This window comes from Schistocerca cancellata, chromosome 3 (assembly GCF_023864275.1).
Source record: "Schistocerca cancellata isolate TAMUIC-IGC-003103 chromosome 3, iqSchCanc2.1, whole genome shotgun sequence".
NCBI lineage: Eukaryota > Metazoa > Arthropoda > Insecta > Orthoptera > Acrididae > Schistocerca > Schistocerca cancellata.
Window position 1 is genome coordinate 168,935,466 of NC_064628.1, and position 19,148 is coordinate 168,954,613.

At 43.7% G+C, this 19,148-nt stretch overlaps 1 protein-coding gene across 1 annotated transcript in view; it reads left to right on the forward strand.

Annotated features, from left to right (window-relative positions):
- Nucleotides 1–19,148, forward strand: part of LOC126176181 (juvenile hormone esterase-like) — a 126,308-nt gene that overhangs the window by 57,286 nt on the left and 49,874 nt on the right. The window contains exon 6 of the mRNA XM_049923323.1: nucleotides 7,075–7,231. Within this exon, the coding sequence (XP_049779280.1) occupies nucleotides 7,075–7,231 (157 nt within the window). The remainder of the gene's footprint in view (nucleotides 1–7,074; nucleotides 7,232–19,148) is intronic.

Genomic DNA, 19,148 nt, shown 5'->3' on the forward strand with positions numbered 1-19,148 from the left:
TCTTTCCCATTCCTGCCTCGAGCACGGATGTGGTGATGTCCTTAGGTTAGTTAGGTTTAAGTAGTTCTAAGTTCTAGGGGACTGATGACCAAATATGTTAAGTGCCATACTGCTCAGAGCCATTAACCAAAACGTCAGAATTGCCTCTCTGGTTCCTCCTTTCTGGTGTCTTACCTCTCCTAAAGCCAAACTGATCATTATCTAATCCATCCCCAATTTTCTTTTCCGTTCTTCTGTATATTATTCTTGTAAGTAACTTTGATGCATGGGCTGTCAAGTTAATTGTGCTATAATTCCCTCACTTGTCAGCTCTAGCAGTCTTCGGAATTGTGTGGGTGATATTTTTCCGGAAGTCCGATGGTATGTAGCTAGACTCATACATTCTACATACCGACATGAATAGTCGTTTTGTTACCACTTCACCCAATTATTTTAGAAATTCTAATGGAATGTTATCTATACCTTCTGCCTTATTTGATATTAAGTCATCGCAAGCTCTCTTAAAATTCTGATTATAATACTGAATTCCCTATCTCTTCTAAATCGACTCCTGATTCTTTTTCTATCACATCAGACAAATCTTGCCTCTCATACAGAGCTTCAGTATACTCTTTACACCTATTCGCTCTCCCTTTGAATTTAACAGTCGAATTCCTATTGCAGCGTTAATCTTACTATCCTTACATTTTGTTTCACCGAAGGTTGATTTATCTTTCCTATGTGCTGAGTCACTCCTTCCGACAATCATTTCTTGTTCGATTTCCTCACATTTTTCATGCAGCCATTTCGTTTTATCTTCCCTGCACTTCCTGTTTATTTCATTCCTCAGCGAGTTTTATTTGTTTATTCCTGAATTTCCCTGAAAATTGTTTTAGTTTCCTCTTTCATCTTCTGTTACCCATGGTTTCTTCCCAGATACCTTCTTTGTACCTATGTTTTTCTTTGCAACTTCCGTGACTGCCCTTTTTAGAGACGTCTATCCCTTTTCAACTGTACTGCCTACTGAGCTATTCCTTATTGCTCTATCTTTAGCCTTTTAGAACTTGAAGAGTACCTCGTCATTCCTTAGTATCCCGTTTCTTTGCGTATTGAGTCTTCGTGGTTCTTAAACTTCAGCCTGCTCTTCATCACTACCACTTTATGATCTGAGTCTACATCTGCTCTTGGGTAGTTAGGCCTTACAATCCAGTATCTGATTTCGGAATCTCTGTCTGACCATGATGTGATCTAACTGAAATCTTTCCCTATCATCCGGCCTTTTCGCAGTATACCTCCTGCTCTTGTGATTCGTGAACTGCTGTCCTTACCGCTGTTTTACGCGTTGGAATGCCACGCTCGGGGGCCCGGGTTAGATTCCTGGCTGGGGTGAGATATTTTCTCCCCTCAGGGACTGGGTGTTGTGCTGTCCTCCTCATCATTTCATCCTCATTGTCGACACGTACGTCGCCCACTGTGGCGTCGCACTCAATAAGATTTGCACTTGACGGCCGAACTCCCCGCCTGGGAACTCCCAGCCACTGGCACCATACGATCTTTTTTTTTTTTCTTGCCGCTGTTTTATGCAGTCCGCAGTGCTATATCTAGCCTTCAAAAACCACATACGATATTTTCATATTCTCTGGCTCGCTAAGAGCAAATATTTACTCCTACAGAAGAAATGAATGGGACAATTTTTGTAGAAAATTTAATGTAGTTAAATTTTATACTGGGACGCGTTTTCCATAGAGGCCTCCGGTTTTCGGGTTATTCAAGAAGAACTTACAAAAGAGATCTTAAAACGCACCTCCACACCCACATTCATCCCTCACCACTCAGGATTTGTAGTCTGTTTTTCGTGGCACTCCCTCCTACCATTGTACAAAAATTTCCGGCTTCACGAACTGTTCCCTATAAACGACTTTTTTTGGTGTCCCTTTGTTGTGTCATTACGCCACCAGCATAGTCGGCTGTTTCGTTAACATTATTATTTTAAATGTGCTCTTGAAGGTAATGAAAGAAAGCCGACTTTTGTAAACGTTACGCTAAAACTAATTACACCGGCGATTCAATCCAGACTCATCTCTTACAATCACTGTAGTTTCCTTGTCAGAAGGCCTTTCGACCGCAAAACATAATTGTTTATTTCATGCTGTTTAAAACTCACTAAACTGTTAGGTGTAATTTACACTAACGTCACGTCTACTATCTGTAAGTGCTCGACTAATCCGATGGCCTAATAAGGCCAGTTAATGAAGACAAAAAAAGTCGAATATCGGGAATAGTTAGTGCAGTCGCAAATATTTGTACAATGATAGGAGGGAGTGCTACGAACAACATATTACAAATCTTAACAGTGAAGGCTGGATATGAGTGGTGGAGTGCGTTTTTATGTTACTTTCGTAGGTTTTTCTCGAATAACTCGAAAATTATGGTATTTAGGACAGACGTGCCCCGGTATAAACTACATTAAATTCCGTACAAAAAAAGGCGCTGTTCATTTCTTCTGTAAAGCTAATAGCCTGCACGTAGCGAGTGAGAGATATGAATATCTCGCACTTAGTTTGTGAATACCATATCATTTAGGGCTGCATAAAACGACAGCGGTAGGAGCTACTGAATCGCCCTGTGTGTTCAACAGCTTCAAAGCATGTGAGATGATCTCGGCGCAATATCAGAATGCCTAATTTTCGTTAATATATTGCAAATCTATTACCTGTTTGGATGCAGATGCAGAACATAGAGCTTCTCACTTTCTGTCAGTTGCTCTGTGAAACATCTAAGACACAGTTTCTAAGTTCCTTCGAAGTACCGATTAGGTCAACAATACATTACTCGTGATTCAACAGTATATTGCGATAGTTTTAAGGTTCACTAATTTATGATTTAAATAATAATGCACTGCACCAGTTACATGTTTTCGTGTGTAATACGACGCGTTTGTGTGATGTTTGTATGGGTGTGTTGTTCTGCCTCTCTTGTACTGCTGCAGTTCTTACATATGTCTTGTGATGCTTTATTGCTACTGTTAGTAAGTAGTATTATTCGTCTGTTTACTTACTGGTACTATGCCTCCTTTAGTGTACAAAAATCCTCACACATGACTCACAGTGTTTATGTGAAAACAAAATATGTTACAAAGATATTAAAAACGTATGTCTTCCCAAAGAGCCTGTATAAGTTTGAGATGCCCAAGATTTCGTGGAAAACATTATTTCCATCAAGCTATCGCTTATAACTAACATCCTAAAATTGCTGACAACTTAAACACTATCAGTTATAATGCATATTCGATTTTATGTTATGTTATTGCACACTGCACGAAAAGTTGTTTGATTCAGTGTTTTACAAGGTTATGTTGCCTACAGCCCAGAAGAATTTTACTCTAGCTGCCAGTATCTACGAAAATATATTCCATCACGTTCCTCCCCCCCCCCCCTTATTAGAAGGGCTTTTTTACGTCTATGTTGTCCTTAAATTGTTGGTTAATTTAGTCTATAAACCTCGCTATTTTTAAATATTGGAACCTGCGCTTGTGACTTCCTAGCTGATGACTCAGTTTCTTTGTGCCTTTGTGACTCTTCTTCTTCTTCTTCTTCTCGCGTTATGGCTTCTGTAGGACTATGGGTAGCCCCTTCATGGGTTGCAGTTTACTCTTCTCTTCCCAGAAAATATTCAACCTTTCTCTTCTTCTTTTCGGCTTTTCTTCGGAGATCTTCAGTATCCTCTTCTCTTGTCCGCTCCACTGGTGACTATTCTTTCCTGTATCCTTTCCCATCGTCGATCCCTGGCATACTGGTTGGCGATGTGTCTTTGCTTCTGGGCTTTTCGTTTTCTTCCACCTTGATCTACAATCTCCACCAAGTCTTCCAGAGTTCAACAATCAACTTGGGTCCTGTCCTTCCACTTGTCCTCCCTGTTGTTTCCCACACTCTGTCATTCTATCCATATTCATGTCCGGCAAACCTTACCCTTTATAATCTGGTTTCTCCTGATGTTATCTCCATGTCCAGGTACTGTTATCCCTAGGTTTCGCAACTATCTCTCATCACCTGTCTTAGAGATTAGTATTTTGTTCAGTATTTTTCTCTCTTATTTCTCTAGTTGTTCTGCTCAATTTCTTCCTGTTGTCTTCTCAGCGGCATATAATACTACATTCCTCACCGTTGTCTTGTAGTTTCCGATCTTTCCGTCTGTAGATGTATTTTTATTGCATATATTCTGGTCATACAGAAGGCCGACCTCATCTTCCTTATCCTCTGTGTTATTGCATCCACGCTCCTATTTGTTCCTGCCATGTTCCTCCGGCGTATTAAAACTTACCCACCTTCTGCGTGGTACCTTCCGGTGTTTTACAGTCCCCAAAGGTAATCAAAGTCTTTGTCTTGTTGTAGGCGATCCTCAGTCCTATCCTTCTGGCTATCTCGCTTAGGTTGTCAAATTGCATCTTTGTGTTTTCTCCTGCACTTACTATCCCTATGTTGTCCGCAAAGGATAGACAATATATTTGGGCCCGTGTCCTTTTATTCTCAGGATGTGTCTTTGGTAGTGCCATTTCTTGTTTATTGCTCTCCACTGCCTGATCACCTCGCCCAGTGCTATGGTGAACAAAATCGGTGAAGTCGATCTCGCAGTTTGACACGTGCCTTAATCTCAAACTTTTCTCCTAGTGCTCCTCTGAATGTCACCCTTGCCTTTATGTCTGTCAAAATTTCCAACATTAGTTATTAAGTAGTGCGTCTAGTCCATGTTCTTCAGGATCCTTCTAAGAGTTTGTCTCTCAGTGGAGTCATATGCTCTCATGAAGTCCACGAAAGTTAGTACTGTCTTTTTGTTCTTTAATGCACTACGTTCTACACATCGCATTCCCTTCCTTAATACCGCTTGATAGTCTCTAACTGCATTCCTATCTATTTTTCTAGTCTATTGAAGAGGAGTTTTGACAGCAGCTTTTAGCCGATCCCCAGTAGCGATATTCCGCTGTAATTGTTTTCATCCCTGTTTTCCTCCTTCTTATGTTTTGGTACTATGACTCCGTTCTTCCATTCTTCTGGTAACGTCTTTATTCTCGAAATCTGACAGTTAACGTTGGTCATGTTGCCCATCGCCTTGTCGCCTCTCCACTTATCATCTCGGCTGCTACCCAATCTTCTACAGCTGCCTTATTATTCTTTAGATCGATTATTGCCTGTTCGACCTCATCTCTAGTGGAAAGGTGTGACACTCTTCTTTGTCTACCCCAATTACAGCTCGTACTTCAGAAGGTAGCGCAAGTACTCTGCAAGTATCTTCTCCTTCGCACTAAAGGCTAGTTCGTCTTTCTGATCACTTATAAACTGTTCTCTGACCTTCTATCCAGTCAAACTCTCTATGAATTTCCCGAAGAAGACTCAACAGTTTGTTTTTCTGTAGTTCTTCTCAACCTCGTCCACTTCCTACTTCATCCTTTGTCTTCTGATCCACCTTATAGTTCTAACCGCTTCCTTCCTTTTTCCTTGAAACCCTTTTTCCGAGTCCAGCTCCGGTCTCCCTAGTTTTCTCTGCTGTTCTCTACCGCTTCCTCACAGTACTTATTCAACCACAGGTGCTTTATTCTGATTTTTCTTTACTAATATGTCAGCCTATTTCCCCATGTTCTGGTGCACAGCATCCCATTCATTATATATTTCAGTTCTTTTCTTGTATTTGCTTCGTTTGCATCCTTTTTCTGTTTATCCAGCTGTCTACCCCTGTTTGGAATCCACTAACACTGAACTTCTGTTCGGATTCGATTCTTGTGTTCCTCATGACCTTGGTGTTCACGATCTCTTTAGTATTCGTCCGCTCTATGCTTACTCACAGGAGTCTATGATCACCTGATAATATAAAGTTGGTTTAGGTCCGTCACATCCTCAACAATTTCTTAATTGTTTGATGAAATGTTGTCAATTTCATTTTTAGTTCTGTTTCGTTCTTGCTACGTTAATTATCTGTTTTATTTCTGTGAATGGCTTTGGAGGTGAACATGTAGTTCTGCTTTGACAGTTGTTCTGATGTGTGACCTGCCATTCCTGGTGTCGTATCCGAAGCATTCCACTGAACAATCGTTCTTCAGTTTTTATATTACTGTCACGTGAAAATCTTCCATTATTACCTTCTAGTGGGATTGACTTTATCAGCTTCTGTAGCTCTTCTTTGAGATCTTCCACTTCATGGTCAGAATGTAAACGCGTTGTTGCATACACTAAAATGATTTCTATGTAATATATTTTGCTTATTTTAAAAACAAATCTTGTTATTCTGTCATATTCCTTCGATATTGGTAACATTAAAATCTACATCTAATTTTTCCCTCTTGTTCTACATGTTTGTAATAAAGAAAGTCTTTATTTCGTCCCAGTTTTGAGATATATTATTATGTATTTATTGAGACGTCGAAACTTTTTAAAATTTCTGGGTAAACGCAGTATTCTGGAAGTTAATACAGTAATTTGATTGATTTATAAGTAAACAGTGCTGTCCTGAACGCCAGTACAGATTGAAAACATTTGCATTTTTAATGAAAGCCTGGGACTATACTAGAGAACTTTCTCTACTACGAGATATAACGTAGTTTTACAACCTATGAATATATTTCGTAATCACTACATTCTCGATCCATGTAAGTAGGAATCCAGCTTCTTCAGTAGATTTTCTATCCGCCATCTTTCTCCTGCAAGAAAACTCACCAAATTCCATCGAGACATCTCTGTTACACTGTTAAAAATTAAGAAGCCCATGTGTTAAAGACGCCTAACTACAGTCTATCAAGTCTTGCATTTCAACTGTTTGGATTCCGTTACTGTCTTCCGTTTTTTTTTCAGATACAGCTCGGTGATACATATTTAATATTTGAATCACAGCTAATGGCAATTAGTTATTTTGTTTCTTGTCAGCAAAAAGTTTTCCCCGACATGCTATTCAGTCTGAAATGAAACGTGAAAACTGCAGCTTGGAAGACTCAGTCTGCAGTAAAAATATCAATATGATTTTTTCAGCGGACTGACACTTTTTGTTAAGACGATTATGACTACGATACTCTATACATGGTACTTTATTGTATTGTTTCGTCTGTTTCAGGAATGGTTCTTCTGCCCTATGGCGCAATTACGCCCAGTAGTGGAGAAAAAAAGTGAAGATTCTTTTCTGTCCGACAACCCGTTGAACTTAAAGCCTCACTCTGCTATTCCATGGCTTGTAGGATTTAATTCAGAAGAAGGAGCCGTATTTACAGGAGGTAAAAGACCATTGCATCTCCTCTGTAGACGTTGATACAGCCGTGATTCGATTGCTTCAGTGTTTGAGAAAAGAAACCGAATATGTCATTGTGTTGGAACATCTTCTCACAACAGTGACAGTACATGCAAAGGCTCCTATCTTCCTTAGAATAGATATAAATTATAAAAACGGATGTATTCTGATGAGCCAAAACATTATGACCACTTTCTTAATAGCTCTCTTGTCCCTCTTTGGAATGAAATACACTCCTGGAAATTGAAATAAGAACACCGTAAATTCATTGTCCTAGGAAGGGGAAACTTTATTGACACATTCCTGGGGTCAGATACATCACATGATCACACTGACAGAACCACAGGCACATAGACACAGGCAACAGAGCATGCACAATGTCGGCACTAGTACAGTGTATATCCACCTTTCGCAGCAATGCAGGCTGCTATTCTCCCATGGAGACGATCGTAGAGATGCTGGATGTAGTCCTGTGGAACGGCTTGCCATGCCATTTCCACCTGGCGCCACAGTTGGACCAGCGTTCGTGCTGAACGTACAGACCGCGTGAGACGACGCTTCATCCAGTCCCAAACATGCTCAATGGGGGACAGATCCGGAGATCTTGCTGGCCAGGGTAGTTGACTTACACCTTCTAGAGCACGTTGGGTGGCACGGGATACATGCGGACGTGCATTGTCCTGTTGGAACAGCAAGTTCCCTTGGCGGTCTAGGAATGGCAGAACGATGGGTTCGATGACGGTTTGGATGTACCGTGCACTATTCAGTGTCCCCTCGACGATCACCAGTGGTGTACGGCCAGTGTAGGAGATCGCTCCCCACACCATGATGCCGGGTGTTGGCCCTGTGTGCCTCGGTCGTATGCAGTCCTGATTGTGGCGCTCACCTGCACGGCGCCAAACACGCATACGACCATCATTGGCACCAAGGCAGAAGCGACTCTCATCGCTGAAGACGACACGTCTCCATTCGTCCCTCCATTCACGCCTGTCGCGACACCACTGGAGGCGGGCTGCACGATGTTGGTGCGTGAGCGGAAGACGGCCTAACGGTGTGCGGGACCGTAGCCCAGCTTCATGGAGACGGTTGCGAATGGTCCTCGCCGATACCCCAGGAGAAACAGTGTCCCTAATTTGCTGGGAAGTGGCGGTGCGGTCCCCTACGGCACTGTGTAGGATCCTACGGTCTTGGCGTGCATCCGTGCATCGCTGCGGTCCGGTCCCAGGTCGACGGGCACGTGCACCTTCCGCCGACCACTGGCGACAACATCGATGTACTGTGGAGACCTCACGCCCCACGTGTTGAGCAATTCGGCGGTACGTCCACCCGGCCTCCCGCATGCCCACTATACGCCCTCGCTCAAAGTCCGTCAACTGCACATACGGTTCACGTCCACGCTGTCGCGGCATGCTACCAGTGTTAAAGACTGCGATGGAGCTCCGTGTGCCACGGCAAACTGGCTGACACTGACGGCGGCGGTGCACAAATGCTGCGCAGCTAGCGCCATTCGACGGCCAACACCGCGGTTCCTGGTGTGTCCGCTGTGCCGTGCGTGTGATCATTGCTTGTACAGCCCTCTCGCAGTGTCCGGAGCAAGTATGGTGGGTCTGACACACCGGTGTCAATGTGTTCTTTTTTCCATTTCCAGGAGTGTACATCACTGGTTCTGAGAACCAAGGTTCGGTCACGTGTGCTCATTTGCATACGCTGTGACGGCGCCCGATAATGACCGAGATGGATTCCTCAGGATTCACATCAGGCGAATTTGGTCGCCATCACTATAAAGGTAGTCAAACCACTGTATCACGGTTCTGGCACGAGACACGGACAATTATAGTGCTGAAAGAGGACGTCTGTGTCGGGTAAGATATCAAGCATGAAGAGATGCAGATGGCTCGCAGCTGTCAGTGTGCCTTTGACTACTACTTCAGGTCCCATGAAAGCGCAGAATAATGCCTCCTATAGAATAACACTGTTCCCACAAGCTTGCGCCCGTGATGCGCTGCAAGTTTCGAGCCGCCGTTCACCCCTACGACGGCGTTTATGGAGACGACCAGCGACCTAATGCAGCAAAAATGTGATTCACCCGAAGAGCCGGCACGTTTCCATTGGTTCACGGTCGAATCCCTCTACTCCCATTCCCACTGCAATCATAATTGACGATGTCATTGGGTCAACGTGTGAACACATCAGGGTGGTCTGCTGCGGAGCTCTATGTTCAATAATGTACGATGAAAGCTGTGCTCCGAAACATTTGCGTGTGCACCAGCATTGTGCTCTTTCGTCAGAGATGCCACAGATCACCTTCTGTCCTACCTTACAGAGCAGAGAAGCCTCCGAACCCCACGTTCTCTGAATGGACGTCCACCCATTTAGCGCCTAGTGGTAGTTTCACTGTCCTTGTCCATCTTTCCGTAGATGCTCACGACAGTAGGGCGTGAGCATTCGACCAGCTTCGCCGTTTCCGAGATACTCGTTCACAGGTTCTGCGTAATGAAAATCTGCCCTTTGTCTAAGTCGCTTATCTCAATGGATTTCTCCACTTACAGTCCATATCTTCGCCAGAGTGATCCCCCATCCGTGTCTGCTCAGCTTATATACACTCCTGGAAATTGAAATAAGAACACCGTGAATTCATTGTCCCAGGAAGGGGAAACTTTATTGACACATTCCTGGGGTCAGATACATCACATGATCACACTGACAGAACCACAGGCACATAGACACAGGCAACAGAGCATGCACAATGTCGGCACTAGTACACTGTATATCCACCTTTCGCAGCAATGCAGGCTGCTATTCTCCCATGGAGACGGTCGTAGAGATGCTGGATGTAGTCCTGTGGAACGGCTTGCCATGCCATTTCCACCTGGCGCCTCAGTTGGACCAGCGTTCGTGCTGGACGTGCAGACCGCGTGAGACGATGCTTCATCCAGTCCCAAACATGCTCAATGGGGGACAGATCCGGAGATCTTGCTGGCCAGGGTAGTTGACTTACACCTTCTAGAGCACGTTGGGTGGCAATGGGTACATGCGGACGTGCATTGTCCTGTTGGAACAGCAAGTTCCCTTGCCGGTCTAGGAATGGTAGAACGATGGGTTCGATGACGGTTTGGATGTACCGTGCACTATTCAGTGTCCCCTCGACGATCACCAATGGTGTACGGCCAGTGTAGGAGATCGCTCCCCACACCATGATGCCGGGTGTTGGCCCTGTGTGCCTCGGTCGTATGCAGTCCTGATTGTGGCGCTCACCTGCACGGCGCCAAACACGCATACGACCATCATTGGCACCAAGGCAGAAGCGACTCTCATCGCTGAAGACGACACGTCTCCATTCGTCCCTCCATTCACGCCTGTCGCGACACCACTGGAGGCGGGCTGCACGATGTTGGGGCGTGAGCGGAAGACGGCCTAACGGTGTGCGGGACCGTAGCCCAGCTTCATGGAGACGGTTGCGAATGGTCCTCGCCGATACCCCAGGAGAAACAGTGTCCCTAATTTGCTGGGAAGTGGCGGTGCGGTCCCCTACGGCACTGCGTAGGATCCTACGGTCTTGGCGTGCATCCGTGCGTCGCTGCGGTCCGGTCCCAGGTCGACGGGCACGTGCACCTTCCGCCGACCACTGGCGACAACATCGATGTACTGTGGAGACCTCACGCCCCACGTGTTGAGCAATTCGGCGGTACGTCCACCCGGCCTCCCGCATGCCCATTATACGCCCTCGCTCAAAGTCCGTCAACTGCACATACGGTTCACGTCCACGCTGTCGCGGCATGCTACCAGTGTTAAAGACTGCGATGGAGCTCCGTATGCAACGGCAAACTGGCTGACACTGACGGCGGCGGTGCACAAATGCTGCGCAGCTAGCGCCATTCGACGGCCAACACCGCGGTTCCTGGTGTGTCCGCTGTGCCGTGCGTGTGATCATTGCTTGTACAGCCCTCTCGCAGTGTCCGGAGCAAGTATGGTGGGTCTGACACACCGGTGTCAATGTGTTCTTTTTTCCATTTCCAGGAGTGTACTTTCGTTGCAGCGTCATGTGCCCACTGCGCTACCTGGCGGCATCCAACATTGCGTTGGGCAGTGGTCATAATGTTTTGGCTCACCAATGTATGTGTGTGTGTGTGTGTTCGTGTGTGTGTGTGTGTGTGTGTGTGTGTGTGTGTGTGCGTGCGTGTACAGCATATTACCTCCTAAGTCACTGGACTGCTTTCCACCGAACTTAGTATGCGTATCATCTACTGTCAGGAAGAATCACTGTGGGGTAAGAACCACACACCAGTCAAACGGGTGCGGGTGAAAAGGGATTGTAGCCCAGGACGCGAGAACACCCATCCTTCAGTCACCCATTATTCGAGAGCACTTTGAGACTTGTAGCAAACTTTACACATAGTAACAAACCTTTAAGAAAGTTCTTCTCGCTGATGACCCCCACATAATGATGAAAGAAAAAAGTTTGCCTCTTACAACATCGTCGCTGTTCATTCAGTAAATATGCCACATCAAGCATGGAGTTTTACTACATTACTTCTTTAATATTAACCGTATTCTTGACACTTTTTGCGGGCAGTATTCACATATACCATTGAATGTATCAGTAAAATTACATCATTGTAGGGCGCTTAGTTCACGAGTACGAGATACGTCGTTAGAAACTAAATGCGTGAAAAACTACAGCATCATGCAAGACGTTCACATTCATTACTTTGTTGGCACTACATCTATTCACAACACTTGTTACAGACACTGCCCATATTTGCCGCTGAATGTACCTACAAAAGATATATCATTTTACGACACGTAGTTCAGGTGATATGACGTCAAATACTGACATGAGAGAAGAAAAAACTGCGGCATTATGTATGACGTTTTACTTTATTGCTTCTTTACTAGTAACTCCATTCAGAGCACATTTCGTAGACAATAGGCGCATATACCACTGGATGTACCTGCAAGATTATATTATTGTACAGCACATAAGCTAAATTAAGAGAATTTTGAAGAAAAAACCTCCTGTTGAATATCAAGAGCTCAGATGGAAAACCAGTCCTAGGCAAAGAAGGCAAAGCAGAGAGGTGGAAGGAGTATATAGAGGGTCTATATAAGGGAGATGCATAAGGACAAATTACGGAAATCGAAGAAGACGTAGAGGAAGATGAGAAGGAAAATATGATACTGCATGAAGACTTAGACAAAGCACTGAAAGATCTAAGTCGAAACAACGCCCCGGGGTAGACAACGATCCGTTAGAGGTACTGGCCACATTGGGGGAGCCAGTCATGACAAAACTCTTCCATCTGGCGAGCAAGATGTACGAGATAGTCGAAATACCCTCAGGCTTCAAGAAGAATATAATAATCCCAGTTCCAAAGAAAGCACATGGCCGGAGAAATGCAGGAACATGTGAGGCAATATTGACCCGACGACTTCTGGTAGAAGATAGGTTAAGGAAAGGCAAACCTACATTTATAGCATTTGTAGGCTTAGAGAAAGCTTTGGACAATGTAGGCTGGATTACTCTCTTTCAAACTCTTAAGGTGGTGGGATAAAATACAAGGAGCAAAAGGCTATTTACAATTTGTACAGAAACCAGAGGGCAGTTATAAGAGTCGAGGGACACGAAAGGGAAGTAGTGGCTGAGAAGGGAGTGAGACAGGGTTGTAGACTATCCCCGATGTAATTCAATCTGTATACTGAGCAAGCAGTAAAGGAAACAAAAGAAAAATTTGGAGGAGGAATTAAAGTCCAGGAAGAAGAAATAAAAACTGTGAGGTCTGCCGATGACATTGCAATTTTGGCAGAGGCAGCAAAGGATTTGGAAGAGCAACTTGAAGGAATGGACAGTATCTTGAAAGGAGAGGATAAGATGAACATCAACAGAAGCAAAACGAGGACAATGGAATGTAGTCGACTTAAATCAGGTGAGGCTGAGGGAATTAGACTAGGATATGAGATATTTAAAGCATTAAATGAGTTTTGATATTTGGGAAGCAAAATAATTGATGATTGTCGAAGTAGGGAGGATATAAAATGCAAACTGGCAATGTCAAGAAAAGGGTTTCTGAAGACGAGAAATTTGCTAACGTCGAATATAGATTGAAGTGTAAGGAAGTCCTTTCTTGAAGTATTTGTATGGAGCGTAGCCATGCACGGGAGCCGGCCGCGAGTCCGTGCGGTTCTAGGCGCTTCAGTCCGGAACCGCGAGGCTGCTACGGTCGCAGGTTCGAATCCTGCCTCGGGCATGGGTGTGTGTGATGTCCTTAGGTTAGTTAGGTTTAAGTAGTTCTACGTTCTAGGGGACCGATGACCTCAGATGTTCAGTCCCATAGTGCTCAGAGACATTTGAACCAGCCATGCAGGGAGTGAAACATGGACGATAAATAGATTAGACAAGAAGAGAATAGCAGCTTTTGAAATGTGGTGTTACAGAAGAATGCTGAAGATTACAGGGGTAGATCACTTAACAAACGAGGAGATACTGAATAGGAGAGAAGATAAATTTATGGTACAACCTGACCAAAAAAGGGATCGTTTGGTAGGACACATTCTGAGACATCAAGGGATCACCAATTTAGTACCGGAAGGAAGCCTGTGGGGTAAAACTCTTAGAGGGAGGCCACGAGATGAATACAGTAAGCAGATTCAGGGGAATGTAGGTTGCAGTAGTTCCACGGAGGTGAAGAGGCTTGCACAGGATAGAGCAGCATGGAGAGCTGCATCAAACCAGTATTCGGACTGAAGAGCACAACCACAACAACGTAGCATATACACACACCAAAAAAAGTTTTGAATCGCCTCGGTCCCGAGAGTTCCGGAACTTGTACAGCGTAGTGGAATAGAAATCAACGTAAATACCATTTCTGCCCTTGTTATTGCATCGCATGTTGTATCACCATACAGCGAGACCTTCAGAGGTTGTCGTCCAGATTGCTGTACACACCGGTACCTCTAACACCCAGTTGCACGTCCTCTTGCATTGATGCGTGCGTGTATTCGTAGTGGCATACTATACACAAGTTCATCAATATACTGTTGATCAGATGGTCCCACTCCTCAACGGCGATTCAGCGTGGAACCCTCTGAGTGGTTGGTGGGTCACGTCGTCCATAAACAGCCCTTTTCAATCTATCCCAGGCAAGTTCAATAGGATTCATGACTAGAGAACATTCTGGCCACTCTAGTCGAGTGATGTCTTTGTCCTGAAGGAAGTCATTCATTCACGAGATGTGCACCATTGGGGCGAGAATTGTCGTCCATGGAGACGACTGCCTCGCCAATATGCTGCCGATATGGTTGCACTATCGGTTGTACGATAGCATTCACATATCGTACAGCCGTTAGGCTTCCATGATCAGCAGCGGCTGAAGTTGGCTCCACATAATGCCACCTAAAAACAGCAGGGAACCTCTAGTTTGCTGCACTCGCAGGACAGTGTGTCTAAGGCGTTCAGTCTGACCAGACTGCCTCCAAACACGTCTCCGACTATTGTCTGGTTGAAGGCATATGCATCGGTGAACAGAACGGTCCATTCGGCATGTTGTTTGGTCCATCTGTACAGCGCTGCGTGGTGTCGTGGTTGCAAAGATGGACTTCGCCATGGACGTCGGGAGTGAAGTTGCGCATGATGCAGCCTATTCCGCACAGTTTGACTCGTAACACGACATCCTGTGTCCGCACGAAAAGCATTATTCAACATGGTGACGTTGCTGTCAGGGTTCCACCGAGCCGTAATCCATAGGTAGCGATCATCCACTGCAGTAGTAGTACTTGGGCGGCCTGAGTGAGGCATGTCATCGACAGTTCCTGTCTCTCTGTATCTCCTTCATGCTCGAGCAACATCGCTTTGGTTCACTCTGAAATGCCTGAACACTTCCCTTGCTGAGAGCCCTTCCTGGCATAAAGTAACAATGCGGACGCGATCGAACAGCGGTATTGACCGTCTAGGCATGGTTGAATTACAGACAACAGGAACTGTGTAGCTCTTTCTGGTGGAATGACTGGAACTGATCGGCTGTCGGATCCCCTCCGTCTAATAGGCGCTGACCCTGCATGGTCGTTTACATCTTTGGGCGGGTTTAGTGAGATCTCTGAACAGTCAAAGGGACTGTGTCTGTGATGCAATATCCACTGTCAACGTCTATATTTAGGAGTTCTGGGAACTGGGGTGATGCAATACTTTTTTGATGTGTGTAGTTCACAAACATTAAGTGAAGTGAAAATGAAAATGCAAGGGAAAATTCGCTAACACAGAACTGAAGTATGTGTACAAATACGCGTAAAATATGTTTACCAAGCGCGGTGTCGCATTGGTTAGCTCACTCCACTCGCATTTCTTTGGATGTCGATTTAACCCGCGTCCAGCCATCCTGATTTAAGTTTTTCGTGGTTTTTCTAAATCGCTTCAGACAAATGGCGGGATGGTTCCTTTGAAAGGACACGGCCGTCTTCCTTCCATAAATCGATGGGACTGATCACCTCGCTGTTTGGTCTCCTCCACTGAATCAACCAGCCAACCAAAATTTGTTAACACATATTAATATGTGTGAAATACATATTTAAATGTGTATATGCAAGCAAAGCCACAGGTAAAAAGCTCATGCTAAGCCCCTGGAACTATTTGAATGAAACTGGTGCACATGTGAGTTTGGAAGGAAATACTGTAGGGGTAAGAAACCCTATCCTACTATTGGAGTGTGTGTTATGATGTGGAAAGAGAAGGCTGGACAAGGAGATGACAGACAGCGAATGAGGAGGAGGACACAGGCGCAGATAGGAGAAGCACGGTATGGTCACACATAGGGGAGGAGGGAATGGACGGAGGATGGGGAAAGGAGGAGATGGGCAGAGAAAGGGAGGAGGAGAAGATGGACAGATGGGTGGTGGAGTTGGACAGAGAGAGGGCTGGTTGAGAGGGGAAAGAAGGAGATGGGCTAATATAACTCTGGAATAAATACTTACTCAGGCAACGTGAGGTACTCAGCTAGTGATAAATAAAAAAGGAGTATGCCACCGAAACCACTTACGCACTATGTAGTTATATTTATGGAGTCTTTCCAAGTGATTTTGTAGCCAAACAATCGTTTACATGAGAATCCTTGTGTTTGAATTAGGCTCAAGATTTAAATCTGTAAAGTATAATTTAAATCATCGCTAATTCCAAACCAGCACGAAGAGCAAAGAATTGCTTGCCAGCCAGAGTATTTGTTACGTGAAAGTTTAGAACCAGCTATGACTGAGTATGTAGACTAGTATCTGCCAAACTTCGTAGACATAAAATGTATTCCAGATTACATTCTTCCACAAACTAATAAATAAAATATTTCTTGATCACTCTCCTCGTCTTCTAGGGCGTAGCAGTAACAAATCCAGTTTCAGTGGACCATAGTTATTCGTAAACATGAAGCGTCCTGTATTGCTATTAATAGATTAAAAACCGCAACTCAGTTATGTTTTAAGAAATGGAATCACGTAACGTGATTTAGCTGAAATATTCTTAGGATCGAAGATTGTTTTTTGTCACTCGAGCAGATAAACCGACATAAAATTTATATTTAATGACGTGCCATTTTAGGAATGGATTTTATATACAACTATTAACCTACTATTACGAGAAACTAGTGCAGTTTGTTGTTTATTAACCAAGTATCTAAATTAGAATGTTGTTTCAACCAGATGCTGTTGTTATTAGCTGTCAAGCAAACACAGACTTGTTTCTAAATACATGCAACTAAAACTATTTCAGATTGCTTTTTTATTGTTTTGATTTAGATGCCCTGAAGGTAAGGCGTTCTAAGTTTCAAATGGCACTCAAGGATAAATAAACTGTCTAAAAATCAAATCATCTATCGTTATCACCGTGTATTTTAAAATGCGAACCGTTTGTTCTAAGCAGATACGGAGATAAATATCACGTGGATAAGCTTTTTGTAAGTAAAGCTCAGGTTCAAAATAACTGTAATGTGAATTTTAACAAATTTGTTACAAGAACGACTATAGCTCAATTCCAAACATATGTTACTTGTATGAAATCACAAAGTTAACTGTAAGGGGGAAGGCTTATCTGTTGTTATCTATTTCAGTAGTAAAAGGAAAACACTGCTTTACTAGTTCTAAGAGGCCACCTTCCTACAGTGAAATTATTTATGAAACATCATCTCTCTCAGTTCAGCATAAAAAATCATTTTGTTACCCTGCGTTCTAGAGGATAATGCGATTACTGTTATCACAGGAAGTTGTTATAATCACCTCCAGTTTTTTGGTTAAATGGTCGCAGAGTGCGGACATGACCAGTCAGGGGTAAACAACATTTTACAACGTAAAATAACAGTATACAACCTAAGAAGCAAAAAAGTGTAACATAAAACCATCAATAATTCTCGTATATGAAGGTGGTATCTGTTCTTTCGGACATGTCCGAAATAACAGATACCATCGGTGACCGTGCAGCTCGTTATAATTAAATCAATACAATGAAATGAATATCCTTAGCTGCATAGAGGCGTTGATATACGTCAACGGGGACACTTGAAAATGTGTGCCCCGATCGGGACTAGAAGCCCGGGATCTCCTGCTCATATGTCAGACGCTGTGTGTCCTCGGTGGCTCAGATGGATGTAGCGTCTGCCATGTAAGCGGGACATCCCTTGTTCGAGTCCCGGTCGGGGCACACATTTTCAAGTGCTCCCGTTGACGTATATCACGCTAAGGGTATTCATTTCATTTTATTAATTTGATTGTTAATCCATTCTAACGAGCTGCACGGTCACCTATGGCATCTGATCCTTCGGACATTTCCAAAAGAACAGATACCACCTTCATATATATAGTTAAGGCTGACCGGCCATTTGACCATCTTCTGTACGGATTCACACACATTCCCCGGTACTCTTACGGGAATCGGTAAAGCCTCGAGTAATGAGTGTAATGAGCAGGGGTACTACGAATATAGAATGGGGCAATAAGTTGGAAATGTGGGTCTCTCGGGAAGCGAGCCAGAGATAAGTCCCTGCAGTCGCACTACCCTCTATGTCCTCTGTGGCACAGATGGATACAGTGTCTGCCATATAAGTAGGAGATCCTGGGTTCGAGTCCCCCTCGGGGTACACATTTTCAACGATCCCCGTTGATGTATATCAGCGTCTATATGGAGCTAAGGTTTTCATTTCATTGTATTGATTTAATTGTAAATAATTGTTGTTAATGATTGTTGGCTTGTCCATCTCGTTGTAGTTTAAGAGTATCTTTAATCAGATGCGTTTCGCTTTGGTTTTTTGGTTAAGTATCATCAGTAGGCATTCAGGAAATTGGTATACATAATATGTATTTACATTTTGTATTTATTGATTAATAATAGTACTTATTCCTAAAATTGGAGCACAATGCATTTAGGATGTTTTTGCCTCTTCTTTACATGTTCAGAAATCCCCTGCCTTTCCTTTCGTTGTTAGCTTAGACTGAAATACAAAGAGAAACACGTTAGTCATTGACTTTTCACAATGTTTCAGCCATGGAAATGAACATATAATTCAGAAAAATAGGCTGTTATGAAACGTATCTTATCAGGATTCCATCGGAGAAAACAGTATTCGTTATGTAAAGTCAGCATTAAAGCTACATTTAACACGAATAACATGTTAAAAATGTGTGTGAGACGATGTTTCACAAAAGATCAAGAAATGTTGTCGTTCGCGGATCTATAAAATAGCATGTACTGACTGCCGAAAATTCATATCTGCCAGACAGATGCATGTTCACAAAATAATTTAATGAACACCCGTAAACGTAGAATAAAATTGCGCTTGGAACATATTTGTACGCCGATAAATGGAAAATGATATGCACAGTGTTATCAATATTTTACTGCTGAAAATTTGCACTGTAACTAGAAAAGACCGCGATGA